General features: G+C 37.0%; 1 protein-coding gene across 1 annotated transcript in view; it reads left to right on the plus strand.

Annotated features, from left to right (window-relative positions):
* Positions 1-2870: 2870 nt before the first annotated feature.
* Positions 2871-17741, plus strand: part of LOC126184416 (mucin-5AC-like) — a 309546-nt gene continuing 294675 nt past the window's right edge. The window contains exons 1-2 of the mRNA XM_049926804.1: positions 2871-3333; positions 7527-7825. Coding sequence (XP_049782761.1) covers positions 7788-7825 — 38 coding nt within the window. The 5' untranslated portion in view covers positions 2871-3333; positions 7527-7787. The remainder of the gene's footprint in view (positions 3334-7526; positions 7826-17741) is intronic.

The raw sequence follows: 17741 nt of genomic DNA on the forward strand, positions 1-17741 counted from the left end.
TTAATAGTCATTACTTTCTGGCACTAATATTGTTTAAATAAGATGTTTTCCGTCATAACATTAAATAAATGAGTCATTTTATATGTTTATGTAAAATATTGCCTGATGGGCTACTTCGGTCTATGTAGTTGGCCGCCAAATAGGTTAACTAAATATTTCTCGATGACCCAGGAAGACGAAAAAATGCGATTTGGCGATGTTTTGTTGGTGAGTAGTGCCAGGAGTCTAATGAAGAGAGCGTACTAGTAACTACTGTGTCCACCCTCCCCCCCCCCCCCCCCAACCCCCACCTTGCCCACCGGGTTGTTCATCCAGTGTAACTCTCAGGCCCGGCGCAGTGGCCGAGCGGTTCTAGGCGCTTCAGTTTGGAACCGCGCGATCGCTACGGTCGCATGTTCGAATCCTGCCTCGGGCATGGATGTGTGTGATGTCCTTAGGTTAGTTAGGTTTATGTAGTTCTAAGTTCCAGGGGACTGATGACCTCAGATGTTAAGTCCCATAGTGCTCAGAGGCATTTGAACCATTTTGTAACTCTCAAGTATGACTGACAGAATATGGCATCTCAGACAATGAAGCTTCAATACAAAATGATGATAAGAAAGTTTTACAAGGTGATGCTGTAGCACAGCATCCGTGTGTGTGCCGTGTTTTGTCCATGCGGCTGACACCCACTGGGAAGTGGGTCGTCCTCAGTTCGTAGAGTCGCAGACATTCATCAAAATTCGAAATGTGACTGTTGGTTCTTTTGGCCGCAATAACGCTCCAGCGCGTCGGCCCAAAGTCATGCGTTTCCATAACAGAACTCCCAAGCCTCTATTTCAGCAGGACAATTAATTCCAAAATTTAGAAGCCCTCTTTGTTGCACAATGAATGTGATTTTTTTTTTTTTTTCCTTGCTCACCTTTTGGAGGCTGTGCCAACGGCAGGAAGTGTATGGGACAAGTTCGCTCGTCGACTAGTCTAAAAAGCGTCTGGTAGGAACCTGTAGCTGCCTTGGCGTCGCAGTCGTTGGCACTTGTGTCTTGAGCAAGCGCATTCACAGTATTCAGCGGTAAGATGTGTACGATCTTGGAGGAACTGAAGGATTTGAGTCTTGCACTGTATTTCCATTCTCCCTCGCAAGAGATTCTAGATAATGTTGCCCAAAATAACCTCTACTTCCTTCTTCTGGTACGAAAAAGGTGAAAGAATAATTGTGGAACGCAGTAATCCTGGAAAATGAGGCATCTGATATTGCCACAAGCAAACATGCAAAAGACACGGTTGTGGTTCAAATGGTTACCTAGCTGTTGAAACAGTTTTGTCATGTAACAGTGTAGCTGCAAAAAATCAACCGCCGAGCCATAGCGCACTCTTTCTGTATCCATTTGGAAGTAGTCGCGTTGTCTCTCCTGGTAGGCTGCTTTCGATTTATTCGCGCATGACTGTTTTCCTTAATTTATAAAATATAAGTGAGATGTTAGGTTTAGAGAAAGCTTTTGACAGTGCTAACTGGAATACAGTTTTTGAAATTCTGGAAGTAGCAGGGATTAAAGATAAGCAGCAAAAGGTTGTCTACAACGTTTACAGAAATCAGACGGCCGTTTAACTTGAACGACTTGAAATGGACGCAGTAGTTGAAAGGGAGTGAGACAGGGTTGTAACCAATCCTTTGTGTTATTTAATCAGCACCCTAAGCAAGCAGTTCAAGAAACCAAGGAAAAATTTGGAAAGATAATTAAAGTTCAGGAAGGGGGAAATACAAAAAAATGAGTTATGCTGATGATATTGCAATTCGGCCAGAGGCGGATGACTTGGGCGATCAGCTGGGCGGAATGGATAGTGTCTTGAAAAGATGTTATAAGATGGAACATCAACAAACGTAAGATAAGGGTAATGAATTGTAGCCGAATTGAATCAGGCGACGACGAACGAATTAGTTGGAGAAATGAGACACTAAAAGTAGTCGGTAAGATTTATTTTGTTGGCAGCAAAGTCACTGACAGCGGCCAAAGTAGAGATATAAAATTATATTACTTTGCGATGAGTGACTAGAAATAGTTTGAATATTTTACGACAGATCTGGGCGTGCTGTGGCCTCAGTCAGAAGTATTTAACATAAATGTTTCGATAGAAACAAGGATGTTTCGGATAGAGAAGTGGAATTTGCCTAGTGGCCCGCTGTTACCAATCTCGCTTGATTAATCTGCTCTGTGGAGAAGCGTGTCAAACTTCTGTTTTTTTACTCCGAGTAATCAGAGGAAATGTAATAAAATAACAAATCAACCGACAGTAGTGCGTGAACGATAACCGTACTGCATATGAAAAATTAATTCTAATAATTAATTAACTTCGTATATCCGGGAATCATTTAAATGCTCGTCTGATTTTAACCTTATATATCAGTCCACGGAACGATCTTGCGTAATAATAATAACGTTTTATGTTGTGGATTTATAGCAGGAATTTAGCTGCATATACTAGTTCAATTAAAATCAATAAATGCATCTTTCTTTACGCCTTGTATGATGTAACTGACATGAGCGACAAAGACTTCTGTGCTCTGATTCACGTGACGCTTTCGGAATGGGTAGTACACAGTAGCGCAGCCAACCCATGAGCAGTAAATCCGAAATATACCGCTCTGGCTTACCTGTTTTGTTAGCAGCTTATTAAATCGATAACATCTTGTCTTCACGGGAATCTATAATTTTTTATGTTATCTTGTGTGCTAAATAATTTGTAGCGACCGTACGGAAAACACTTGTTACGGAGTTTCCGCTGAATGGATGACGTTTTTGAATGTTAACTGGAGTGGAGAGTTAAAAATGGTAGCCATGCTTAAGTACTGCCAAAGGTGTTGTGTGTGTTTTCTGGCGATGGCTGCATAACGGAGATGTGACGAACGTCGTGCGGGAATGTGTGAATTCGATTTTAAGTTCGTTTTGTTAACTTAATTTATTGCCCTTTATATATTGGTGTCACGATATCTGAAATGTTTGTAGTGCTCGGCGTGTTTTTTCTTGACAGACTGAATTGTGCGTGCCTCCTGTGTCTACACAAGTTGTTATTCGTTTTACTCTTCGAACATAGTGTCAAACTGAATGAGAACGGTTGTGATAACTTTAGTGATTACTTTGTAGTAAAGAGTAGAATAGTGTTCTGTGATATGCCGAAGATTTGTGATCTTCTGTTTACAACGAATGTCGCAATAGTGTTTTCAGCCCATGAGTCGTGTAGACTCGAAGGCAAATAAGTGTTTTGTGTTCCCAACGTTATGACGGCAGTTAGTATGCTGTCACAGTGGTTTTACGTTTTCATTTACATCGCCGCTAACATAAAATACTGATCAACGTAAGTTAAATTTTGTTGGTGTTTCTTAGTGTGTATAGAGTGAAGTTTTGCATTTGCGATCTTACACGTAGTAAAGCTTACAAAACGTTAACATGTCGAACAGGTACAAACATATATACTAGGCAGTACTAATACATATTTATTACGTAGCATATCGTAGCAATTCGCGATAACAAAATGTTTTATATTTGTTATTAGTATTAGTTTGCTGATAGCTGTTCCATTGTGAGATAATGACACCCTTCTTTTTATGAAACTATTAAGAGTAAAGACCGATGGTGAAGGATTTATGATACAGAAAATGTCCTATTTCTTCATTTTCAGAGTTGAAACAATTTTGCACATTTTAAACTATTCTTGAAGAGTTACCTCACATTCTAATATATTTGAGCATCATCATCTTTAATGTTGCATTTGAGGTTTACATAGAGAAGGGAAGCAAACATCGCCTGTTGTTGTTTAGTTTTTAAATTTCTCCAGACGCAAAATGCATTTAAAACTAGATAACTTCATTGTTGATCAAGTTACATGAGGAACACCATGATTTTGTACTATGCAGAAACATAGTTTGTAAATGTCTCCAGAGACTTTGTAGTGAAAAACTTACGTAATTTTAGTTTTTTAATCTGTCATGTTAATCGTTAGAAAATACTTCGTTAGTAACATTTAAATTGGTTATCTAACCTGAATTCTCATCATCCCAAAAATCACTTTCTCTCATGAAAATTTAGCGGTATGTCTCGCAGTATAAACCCATCATAAACCTCATCCTGAAAATGTTATTGTGAGTTACAGAATATGCAGTCACCTAATCAATAGTTGGTCTCTTTGTTTTCAATGTATGCCATGGTTCTGTATGTGATTCAGTGCACAGTATTGCATGTGTGATTTCAGAGTCGTAGTGTTGGTGATTATGATTATGATGCAGCTGCTCTGGTATAAAGCATTAGTATCAGCTGTTCAATCATAACAAAGTTACAAAGAAATTTGTATTAAATTCAGAGTATTAAAAGTGTAATATTCCGTATTTGTTACCTCAAATGATAATGAAAGCAGGTGAAATAATGTGAAGATGGGAAAAAATGTTTATTTTGGTAGTTTGCAGTTGTGTGGCACAATATGACAAACTGCTTGAGCCTGTGCCTCCCTCCACCACCACCATTCTTACCAGTGTGTTGTCTTATAATCTTTTACTGTGATCAGTTTCTTGATGCAATGTATAGTTTATTGTGAGTAACTTTCGTTTACTACATGAGTGATCAGAGTTCATAATTAGTATGTAGCCCTTTAGTGTATGGTTATCTTAGACACCCATAGTAATCCATAATCGGATTGAAGAGTTGAAAACTATTTATGTTTCATCTCAGAAATATGCCCTGCTTGCTCGATATTATGTGCCCTGTCACTTTAGAAAGTTTGCAATGAAATGACTTCCACGAATTATAACGAATGTAATTATTTGAAAGCTTTAGAGATTTAATTAAACACATTGCGAGAAAGGTGCACCACCTAGGTTTATATCAGGATAAATAGAATTTCTTCCTAATGTATCATTAACAACAGGCTGTCCATATGTAATGGAAATATGTATAACCCTTGAACCACAATGTTTAGGATTAGCAGTTGTGCATAACTGCAATGCATACTGTTATATTGTGAGCATATCCTGTCTCACAGCAAGAGAAACAGTACAACTCGGCATATTTGCACTGTGTGCCCAGAACTTTTTAATTTCTGAATTTATGAAACAAATAATTATACTGATAATAACTTGAAAACAGCAATCATCCATATGTAAAGTCTCAATGTAAAAAAGAAAATAAAGAAAGAAAGAAACCCTGAAACCAGTTACTGTACTTTCGTGTAAAATATTTGAAGTTTACGTTATGGATGGTTGTGTTTGTGGATTGTAATACTTAACCTTGTACCACAAAGTTCTATTCTCTCTCTCTCTCTCTCTCTCTCTCCCCCCCCCCCCCCCCCTCTCTCTGTTGGGAGGGGGGGGGGTGTAGGAGAGGGAGAAAGGGAAAGAGTTGACAAAATAGTGCACCAGTGATACATTCCCTTGGTGTTAGACATGTAGAATCAGGAAGAAGGTATTGGTGTTGAAACAGCAAGAGTGTTAGACACTAAGTGGACTATAATAATGCTTGAAATTTATAACTGTGTTGTGTTTTTGTAATGTGTAGAAGGTAGCAGGTAGGAATTACTAATGTTTTCTTATATAATAATACTAATAATTAAAAATACTTATAAATGTTCAGTATGTAGCTATGTATACAAATTAATTTGTGATGTGAATGTAAACCTTATACTTTATTGTGCAAATGATCCATGGAACATGAAACTGAGAGACTCGTTTCAGCATTCACTTAAAGTGATATAGGGAAACTTAGTTTCATACATTAACAGCTACTCTTACTTAACAGCCCAGCACTTTAATTGCTGTCACTTCAGTCTATATCTAAAACTAGTAGTCATCTATGTATAATTGTGGTTGAGGTAGCACTATAGGAATGTTTAGCTCATTGCATTGAAACACCGTGTATTATTTTGTGTGTTCATGCTCTGCACTTCACAGCAGTATTTGTAAAGTGTTTTGTTATCCATGTGCTACGTGAGACTCACTGTATTACCAGCAAATGAGTGTGCCATGGTTGTAGGAAGACACTGCTTTTTAAATTGAATTTTGAATTATCTAGGGCAAGTGTTGTTTTGTAAGTTTCTCCACATTTGTGGGTCAATACAGGTGGCGGAAGAGTGCAGGTTTACTAGTATTTATGTTCAAAAGAGTTTATATCTCACTGTGCCAGTTGGGTACACTTGTTTCTTTTATTAAAATAAGAGAGAGTTAGACAACTAAGAAATAGCAAGAAGTCACTGTCTTGGCACCCTCTCCCCCTTTATTTCACATAATTGCTTTTAGTTTGTAGGCTAGACTGTGATTGGCCCTTACCGACTGATCAGTTGTGTCATCCAATGTCTAAATTAGTTAGAAAGGTGATAATTTATTCGTGAGTTGATGAAGCCAACAATACAAATGTCAAATAAAAGTTGTGCTGACAGATTGGTGTGTAAGGTAGACTAATGTTTGCATTTATGTCATCTTTAAATCCACTTTTCCATAATTAATGCATTTTTCATCAGAAAAACTAAAACAAGATGAGTTCAGAAAATATATGTTAGATGATTGAGTCTCCAGCAAGTACTTTGATGCATACTATATATGTATATCGTAAATAAACTACAAAAAATACGAGGGGGTCAATTGTGTAACTTTTACCAGTTTCCATCAATCATCTTAAAAGTTTGTAAACATTGGTAATTTTCCTTTTCTTACTGGCTGCATGAAGTCTCTAGGCACTTCGGTGTTAGTATTGGTGTTCCATCTTGAGCTTACTGCAGTTTAATTAAAGGGAATTATGCCAGACACATTTCTCTTTTATTTATGAAGCATCTTCCATGGTTATTGGAGTTTCTTTTCGTATTCTCCAAACCACTGCTTCTTCCCTCCTTGCTAGCAGGGGCTGACGTCGAAAGACTTCATGTCATATATGCACTTGGCAGTTCTTGCCATCCTGCAGTATTTCCTGTGCTTCATTTGGGTTATTTACACTTCACCTATGTAAATTAAACTGAAGTTATATGTGTTTCTCACTTACAGTGTATTGCTGTGCAGAGTTAGAAACAAAACTATAGTGTAACGCTGTACAAAGTGAAAAAAGAAAAGACAAACACATCTGTTCAATTTACAAAGGTGAAGTGTAAATAACCTAAATGCACTGCAAGAAATACTGCAGAATGGCAAAAACTGCCAAGTACATATGGGAAATGAAGTCTTTAGATGTCAGCCCCTGCAAGCAAGGAGGGAAGAAGCAATGAATATGTAAAGTAAAACTAATAACCACGGAAGGAGCTTTATAAATAAAAGCTAAATGTGTCTGATGTAATTCTCTCTAATTAAATTGCAGTAAGCTCAAGACTGACAACAACAAAGCTGATTTTAACAGCTGCTGCAGAAGATGGACATGCAAACAAACATATTACTCTGGACACTTGTTTAGAGCCTTATAATTTTGTTACTAAATTAAGTTGTTAAGGACAACATATTTAAATTTTCAAGTACAGCCTTTCTATTTTGTATAGTTATTCAGTTTGAATAGATTTCTAACAATCTACCCATTCTTTTTCAGGAAAGCGAGGCCTTAGTTACTACTACTAGAAGACCACATCAACGAAGCAATAATGGGTTAGACTAACTATATGTACATATATAAACAGAAATATATTTTTGCGTCATAACCTCTAACGTGCTGTAGCATGCAGTTTCTGTTTACGTAATTTCACTTATTGAATGGTGATTGAATACCACACACAAGTGTTCTAGAGAAGAATGATACATAAAATGGCTGAACCTGCCAAGGTGTGCTGTTTACTGAAGTAACGTGGCTGAAATGGATGATGGATCACAAAAACTGCTGGATGTAATTGAGTGAGTACATTTTAGACACAGTCTTCAAGTATTCATGTGTGTAACTGTGGTGTCTCTGATTGTTGTATTAATTCAACAGTATTGCTTTTGAGGTGCCATCAATCCATACATCAATGAGCATTTTTAAGTACTATGTCCTATATCTGTGTAAAATTATTTTCATTGAATAGGATGTACCATTTTTCCTCTCTTTCTGACATACATTTGTACATGTTATCTGTTTGCAACACTGTAAAATGTGTGTATCATCGCTAGTTTTGAGAGATCGAGCATATAGATAATACATTAGTGTACATCCTAACAAGTTCACAATGGTATTGAGGAAAGTGCCTTGTAGCTGTTTCTTTGTATTTTCTCCATCATAGAATCAAAGGCTAATGTAGTTAGATGGTTTACAGGAACATGAGACACATACCAATTTATATTAATATGCATTTAGCTTACACCGCCTGGTGTAAAACAGTACCTTGAATACTTAAGAGACAGCAAAGTAAACTGTGAAAACAAACTGAAAAAGTATCTCCTTGACAACTCCTGTTCTGTAAAAGAATTTCCATTATTGTACTGGGTAAACTGTGGTTGGTAGGAATTACTAACCCACATCTGTTTATTTAAAAAAACAAAAAATATTAATAATAATCTTCTAGATGTTCAACATGTAGTCATGTTTACAAATTAATTTGCTATGTGAATGTGAAATGACTTGTTCCACTTCATTATGATTAATCATGCGAACTGACTCATGGAACATGACACTGACAAACATTGTTTTAGTTCATGATTAGGTACAATTAAATTAAAATAGTCGTTTCTCTTATATTGTTTTTTGCTGTAAGGCACCACCACAAGGAACCTTCACCACCTTGAAAAACAGCTAACATCTTAAGACAAGGGCCTTCGGCTATGTAAGGATGTCTGTGGGCATGAACAGGCAGTCATATTTTGATTTTATTGCAATGAAGTCAGTGATGATTCTCCATCCATTCTCCAACTACTTGCCACAGTCTCATTTTTCTGCCAGGGGATGGTGAGATTTGTTATTGGGAAATCCAAAATATGCATTTACATGGGGTTAAAACACGAGGAAACCATACAAAATGTCCAATGTAACAAGCCTTTGTACTGATTTTATGGCAAATGCTAAAATGACATGAAGAGGTAGCACAAAATATTGTTCACACAAGAAGGAGATAAGAGACATTTTTCCAGAAGATGAGACTGGTTAATATAATATCTACCTCTACATAAATAATCTGCAAGCTACCAGATGGTGCTTGGGAGAGGATACCCTGTACCACTACTAGTCATTCCTTTTCTGTTCTGCTCTCAAATAGAGCAAGGGAAAAACAACTGTCTGTATGTCTCCATAAGAGCCCAAATATCTCTTATCTTATCTTCGTGGTCCTTATGCGAAATGTGTGTTGGTGGCTGTAGGATCATTGTGCAGTCAGCTTCAAATGCCAGTTCTCTAAATTTTCTGAATAGCAACTTTACTCCCAGATATTTGACAGTGTGACACTGTCGAGCACCACACTACTAATGCTGTATTTGAACATTACGTGTTTGTTTTTCCTACTCATCTGCAGTAACGTATATTTTTTTATGTTTAGAGCTAGCTGCCATTCAGCACGTCAAGTAGACAATTTGTCTGTCATCTTGTATCCTCCTACAGTCTCCCAACTTCAACTGTCTGCTATTACATCCAGGATTAGTTCACTTTTTCCTGGCAGCAAATAAGTATTAGAATATGCTAAAGACTCTCGAAGCTTTTACATATCATAGGTATGGGAGACAATTATTGTGGGAAGATATAAAGAGATGGAAGGAAATCTGTCAATACCACCAGTCTGCTAGTATGTATAATGTCATCAAAATGGTAGACATAAAACACTCATTGGAATACAGCATGGAAAAAAAAGAAAAATATGAGAGTCGTAACTGTTTTTCTCATGAAATCACATTCATTGTCTACTCACTGTCAGTCTCTTGTTAGCCTAACCTAGACATCGAACAATGCTAAAGATCACTCACCACAACTTACCAACCTACATTCATATAATACAATAATTACCATCTTCTTCTAAATGTTCTTCCCTGTTTCTACAAACACACTGCTCTATTTTGCACTGCATCCTACATATCTTGACAATTTTGCCCCTTTGTTGCCTGTAATAGGTCGGTTTTTTCTTTGCTTCCATTAGGTTTTCTTTCCCAAAACTTTCCTTATAATATATTTGTTAAATCAGTGTCCAAAGTGTCTAGTTTCCTAGGTTGCAATGGATGCTATGATTTTTTCCTATTGATACCTTTCAAAACATCTTTAATGGATTTTCTTTCTGTTGAACTGGTCCTCATTAGTCCTAATATATTATAGAAGTAAAATAAATATGTCATGTTCTAATCTGTCATCATCTGCAGACTTGTGATATCACATTTCACATCATTATTACTACCCTGATCAATGCTGATAGCCAGTATTGGTAGGCTGAATCCACCAGGGATGGAGGACATCATCAAAACAGTCGAGACTTAAAAAGATGATAACTTTAGCCACATTTCTGTTGAAAGAAAATATACATTTTATTATTTTTCTTTATAATGATTTTTACTTTCTTAAAAATAAATCATTCCTACATTAGACCCTTTTTCAACTTGTACTGTGTGCTCTGTTTGAAATTATCATTTTATTGTTACAGTTATTACCTCAGTCAGATTTAAAAACCAAATAAATTAAATGGATTATGTTAATGTGCACTGTTACAGTAATACACTTTTATATTGTTAGTGTAATTTTTGAACTTTACAAATGGTTCTTCACGTTTTTCTCAATGGTAAATTAAAGCTCAAATTTTTGTGTATTACAAGTGGTGTTTGGAATTGATATTTTTTGCGGACTACAGCACAAAAAAACTGTGAAATTTCATTTATAACTTAATCACTAATTATGAACATTATGTTGTTGAATGTTCTGAAATTGAAAAACATTTTCTTCTAAAATGCTGACTATTTGTGGAATTAGCTACACAAGAACCTAATGTTTCGGAGACAGCTGGCAAAGCAGTCATTACTGTAGTGCTCTGTTAAGCCTATTGGACAGAGGTGTCTTTCTTGCCGCCCCCCTCTCCCTCCCTCCCTCCCTCCCCACTTCCCCACCCTCATCATAACTGGCTAACATAGGGGTATGACTAGTGTAATGTCCAATTTAAACCATTGGGTGATTTGGCATTTTTCACATGCACAGTATTGCCAGAGGTGAGGAACCATAAACCCTGGGTTTTAGTCGCACATTTACTCTCCAAGTAACAGTTCCTGTAAATTTAACAGAATTTTTATAAAACCAGTGTCTGTCAGGGCACCAGTTATTTGAAACATGTTAGAATGCTCCAGGGACTAAAATTATGAAATATTTCAGAATTTCTGTGCAACATAAATTGATGTTTATTGCTAAATGTAAATATGTGGCCAATACAAATAACACTGACTGGTTTGCGTAGCTAATTTGTGTCCTTTTCGTGACTTACATGCAATTGGGTGATTTTTTTAAAGATAATTTTCATACACCTATATCTAGGAGCTTTACTCTAACCTCAAAGCAAGTGTAAGTGGTGAGATAAATAAAGCAATTCAATTGAAAGGGAGGACAGGTGGGTAGATGCAGAAAGAGCCTTAAAATTTTTTTGAATGCTCTGAAGGAGCTATTCAGAATAATTTTTTGCACGAAATGACAGTTGGGTGCCCTGGGTGTCAGTACAGTCGAGATCTGAGCCGTTTGTTGTTGGGTCCAATTTAACATGGCTAGTAGTTGTGTGTTATTTACGTGGTGTAATCTGTTGTTTGGATTCCTCATTAAATCATAGGTGGTCCTGTAACTGGCTGTGTCAGTTTTCAGATTGCAGTGAAACAAGGGAATGACATCTCCTATAGGACCATACTTATTACAACATTGTGCTATTCAAACAATCTGTGTTTGAGTTGAGAACAAATTATAAATAACAGTACTTGTGCATCAGAGAGACAAGTGTTTCGTACAAATTTGGAGTATTCACCGAATCATACTGGCACAGGCATGTATTCAGTGTTAGGAAAAACATTGAAAAGAAACAAAGCATTAGGCATATTATTGATGATCTTATTTATTTTGTAGAAGATCCAAAACTGCAGTGTTAACAGTCATTGTTATATAAAGTTTCTTTTTTTATTTAAACTATGACATGTTTTGCATACCTGTACTCGCAGCTTCTATGCTTCGTACATCTCCTGGAAAATGTAATTCCATCAGATCAATGGATGTATTTGTGCTGCATTGTGCAGTGTGTGGTGTACATCAGGTTTCCTGCTTTTGGACTGTGAGAAAAATATTTTTGTGGTTGGTGCCTTTTTGATGGATGTAATTGATTATCAGGTCAAGTACCAATGTAAGTGGGAGGCAGTCAAGTTCCCTATACCATAGCAGATATTTTTTCCTCGGTACAGTGGAGAATAAATGTAGCATGGTATTTTCCTTTATACAAGACATTTAATTCATGTTTAAGATAAACAAGGATATGCTAGCAGCTGTATTGAAAGAAGTCATACAATTTGCCCCTTATTCGATTTATCAGTAGTACACTGTTAAGACAAAAAAAGACACACTATGAAGGAATTATCCAAGTGGGGCAGTAATCGGCAGATTTGATGCACATGTACAGAAAAACAAATGATTAAAATTTCAGAAAAATAGGGTGATTTATTCAAGAGAAAGAGTTTCACAAATTAAGCAAGTCAGTATGTGTTGGTCCACCTCTGTAGTTATTTAGCATGGCATTGATTGATACAGTTGTTGGATGTCCTCTTGAGGATGTGTTAGATCATTAAACTACCTAGCTAGTTGTAGGGTCCTGCCCATACTGCTCCTAATGTTCTCAACTGGGGACAGACCTAGCTATCTTGCTGGCCAAGGTAGGATTTGCAAGCATGAAGATAAGCAGTAGAAACTTTCGCCAAGAGTGGGCGGGCCTTATCTTCCTGAAATGTAAGCCTGTGATGGCTTTCCATGAAGGACGACAAAACATGGCATAGTACATCGTTGACATACCACTTTGCTGTAAGGGTGCCACGGAGGGTCCCATGGATGACAACCAAATCCTGTTATGAAATGAAACGGCTCACCAGCCAATCACTCTAATTGATGGGCCGTATGGCAGGCAACAGGCAGGTTGGTATCCCACAGCAGTCCAGTGCATCTCCACACATGTTCACTGGTCTTCGGGGCTCAGTTTGAATTGTGGCCCTTCACAGAAGACAATTCTACTCCAGTCAGTGTTATTACAGGTGGCATGTGCCAGACACCTCTGCAGACAGACTTGTTTGTGTACAGTGTTCAATGGCAACTGGGCTGTGAGTTCAGCCTCCTTTGTGCTAGCGTCCTATTAATGGCCCTTATGGTCACTGAGGCACCAATTGCACGTTGTTTTGATGGTAATGATGAATTCTGGGCTCTGACTGCCTCTCTGATGATAGCTTTCTCCTCTTGTTCTGTCATCCTTCTACGTGAACTGCTTGGTTCTTGACGCTGTGTTCAGCCGTGGTTTGTGCATTCCTGCACATCATCATGTAATTGTTAATTGTGGCACCATTCCTATTGGATTGTTAAGCCAACTGGCTTCCTTGAGTCCAACTGCACTTTCTCTTTCATAGGCTGAAATCTGCATATGTTGTCTGCGAGACATAGTTACTGTCCAGCTGAGTCCACGGAATGAATTCATAAGACTTTATGCCTGGTATCAGTGTTTCTCCTGTTTACTATCCTTGCCAGCTGTGCAGTGAAATTGAGCTGCAGCATCGCACATTTAGCCATGCCAAAGGTTACAGTTTTGTATTGTCCATTGACATACCTGTATGAATATCACTTTTTGATCAATTTGCATAACACCTTCTTGGTGTGTCTTTTTAGTGTAAATCTGTGTACACATCATTGTTAGGTAGTATATTTAGTTAATTTTTCAGAACAGAAATATTGAATTGTGTGCTTGAAGTTGTGTCGCCTTCTCTGGGTGCTTAAAGTGCATTATCATTAACAGGGCGGCCCCCCCCCCCCCCCCCCCCCCACACACACACACACTCTTTTCCATCCCTACTAAGCTGTTGTGTTACATAATAGATTGATGGTAGTCAAGTTCACACCACTTTCACCGGATAAACACCAAATCCTATGGAATTGAAAACAACTTATTGTGTTGTCAGACTTGTTATGTACATAAGATAGTTCTCCATTCTGCATAAAGCCCCTATCAAGGAGATATTCCGATCCATGACCACTTCCTACCACTTAATGGATATTGGCCAGAGCTGGAACCCAGACCTGCATTTTCTCACTCTTTGGTGTTCAGATGTGCTCAACAAGATTGTGGTTAGGTGACCTGGTGAGGGGTTGCAAACAAGTATCCTGTGTCTGTGAAGTGTTCCTCAAACCATTCTGACACTATCCAGGAATGATGGAGTAGTACATAGTCTTGCTAAATTTAAAGTTTACTGCAAAGTATTGTAGGCAGACAGACAGATCTGAATGATCAGATAGTACAGTGGTTCTCAACCTTTCTGAGACCATTACCCTTGAATGCAGTCAGATATTAGCTACTCCCAGTCATCAATATTAGCACCTAACTAAACTTTAAAATAAAAGAATTCTATGTGTTATTTTTAAAATGACAAAAACTAAATAACATTTAGTTTTTGTAGGTATTTTAATAAACAATGAACTAGCGAGTCTCACACACACACACACACACACACAAAGCTATTGTCTCTGGATCATGAGTGCTTCCTACAGGTCCTTCTTAGAAAAAGAAACAAACTATTCACGTTGACTATAGACACTCACTATAGAACATGCTTCTTCTGTGCCATTCCTCTTCCTAGTTTCATTGGCACCTGCACTCTCATTTAAAATCGACCTAGTTCAAATGTGTGCACTATACGCACTATACTTATTGTTTGTAAACCACTTGATTCCGGGACATCTTCCTTCTTTATTGGCGGAAATTGAAGACTTTAGGTTGCCAATGCTTCGTGTATGCCCTGTGCAACTAACATCATCAAATAATAATAATAATAATAATAATAATAATAATAATAATAATATGTAAGCACTGTGGTGGTGTAGTAGGCATTACAATTACTGTTGTGTTGTGTTGTGTTGTGCTGTGCTGTGCTGTCAGTTAATTTCTTGTGGAATGAATAATGAAGCAATTTGTGATCCATTGCAACGGCTACCTACTACTGTGAAAGCCATTTTCATGAGATATTTAAGCATATGTGATGCATATGTTCCAGTTTTACTGTCATAGATGCTTGCTACAAAGCATGTGTGTAGTGAGTGGGCTATGTGAAGATGGTGATGGTGCATTTGTTTCACAAGCTGTAACACCTACCACATTGTGTGTCAAATCTATTGTAGTATGTAAAAAATGTAATTATTTATAATTACATAATCTGTTTTACAGTCTCATGAAATAGTGATAACAGAATGATATTTTAAAAATAATTTAGTTTTGTGACCGAAACATGGTTGAACCCTTCTGTTTTTATCCCACAGGAAATTTCATTTTACCCCTATGGGTAATTACCTCCAGGTTGGAAACCACTGAGATAGTAGGTTCCTGCATTGTTCACCAATGAGAATGGTGACAGACACAGAAATAGTTCATTTCCCCAATATAAACATCCCTCCATATGAGAATATCTGCATGAAGGTGGCCCTGTTAATGCAGGATGCATCACCTCATAAGATTTTCTGTGTTACCACTATCAGTGTGTGTACAACAGATCATCAGAACAAGCAACCTTTTTCCATGCTTCAAGCATGCATAGCATCCATAAGTCCATGGTAACCTCTTTGCATAATGGCATATGATAAGCAGCAGTAGAAATGTTGGATAGTGGCAATCTGTACCACATTTTTGTACTGTGACACGTTTTTGCTGGAGGGTGTGGTTTGCGAGTTATTCAAGAAAAACATACCCAAGTGATCTTAAAAGTGTTCCATCTCGGAAACCATTCGGAATAGGGCATACATCCATATTAAGTTTTTTTGTTCAGAATCACTAATACTATCACCCCTCAAAGCCTGTACCTTCCCTCCTGACTCACCATATATATATATATATATATATATATATATATATATATATATATATATATATACTTTAGAGGAATTCAAAATTGACAGGAAAACAATGCCAATTATCCAACAGACATTAACAGGTACAAACTCCAAAGTTCAGTTCATGGGAGAAATTACAGCAGCATATCAAATCTACACCCGTGTTCGCCAAGGAGATAGACTCTTGCCACTCCTATTTAACATAATTCTGAAAAAAAATTGTATAGGCATGTGGGAACAAAATAATGGGAAACCAGTCCTAGATTTAAAAAAAAAGGACAGAGAATCCACATGAAGTGTCCATCTTTAGCAGATGACAGTGCTGTTCTAACAAACTTTAGAGGAGAAGCCAAACTTGCATTGTATAAACTTTATGAAATCTCACAGAAAATTGTCGTACAAATGTCCTACGAGAAAACTCAATTCATGAAAAGGAAGCTGCAGGTAATCTCCCCTTTATAACTTAGTACAGAAAAGTGTCACAAGTTAGGCACTTAGAAATATCAAGGCAGGATCATCCTATCATTGGCACTATACACAATAACCAATGCCAAAAGATTGTCACAATTACAAAAAAGATTATAAACTCATGTACAGTCACTGCAATAAAAAATCTCTCTCTGTCAATGCAAAACTAAGTCGTCACAACAAGGGTCCCTGCCGGAAGCATTGTATGCTGCAGAAACTATGGTGATTCATGATCAAATGAAAATGATGATTCATGGTCAAAAAAAAAAAAAAAGAAAAAGATGGAAAAGTAGGAAAAAACTCAGGAAAACATTTGGACCATTTTTTCATGAGGTCCTTTGGATAAAGAGGCTTTCGAGAGAGGTCTACAAATGGATAAATTTTATGAACATATCCACAGGGTGAACAAGAACTTACTCACAAGCAAATCTTCGAGTCAGCAAACACTATCAAAACAAGACAAAATAGATCATTGAAATAGAAGAATATATAAAAGAAGATATTACACAAGATAACGTAAGTGACCAGAAACAGTTCAGAAACATCATTAAAAATGTAGACTTTAACTAAAACTTATCAAAAAGAGAATGGTAAATGTATGGTCAGAAGAACACTGGTGAGAACACAGCAGGCACATGAAAAGAATTTGGAAAGAAAGAAAGAAACAAAAAGACAATCATAACTACTCAAGTCCAAACACACACACATAAAAAAAGGAATATTCGGTATAATTTGTTAAATGGCTGTGATGTAAAATCCTTTTGTGGTGTCAAGGTTGTTAAACACTGGTTTTTTTGTCTAAACCATTTGGAAAAGTTTTTAATGCAGAAAAGCAGTTTGTAAATTGTCATATTTAGTCTGCATTACTTTTTCATATTGAGGATGAATGATGTGCAAGTGTATCAAAGATTTCTATTTTGTATTCATTCTCAAATATAGAAATAAAGTACATGTTACAAAGGATAGTATCAGGCAGGTTTTTTAAGTATCATTTTGAAATAAAAATAAACCAAGTAGACTTCTTGTAGCAAGTTTTTGCATAATATAAGCTAATTTTTTTTTACATGATTTCCACCAGTATTAAGGCACTTACAGTATCTTACAACCAACTGTTGAATACCAGACATGTAGAAATCTGCCACCTGAGCATAACTTTAGATCATTTAAATGCTCTCTAACAGTGGCATAAAGCACATTTCTTGACACTTACAAATGATGGGATGGTAGAGAAATGGGTGAGAGCTTTTAAAGACATCCATACACATGTACACAATGAGGAATGAAGTAGACGACCTTCAGCCATGACTG

This window comes from Schistocerca cancellata, chromosome 4, assembly GCF_023864275.1.
Source record: "Schistocerca cancellata isolate TAMUIC-IGC-003103 chromosome 4, iqSchCanc2.1, whole genome shotgun sequence".
Lineage (NCBI taxonomy): Eukaryota > Metazoa > Arthropoda > Insecta > Orthoptera > Acrididae > Schistocerca > Schistocerca cancellata.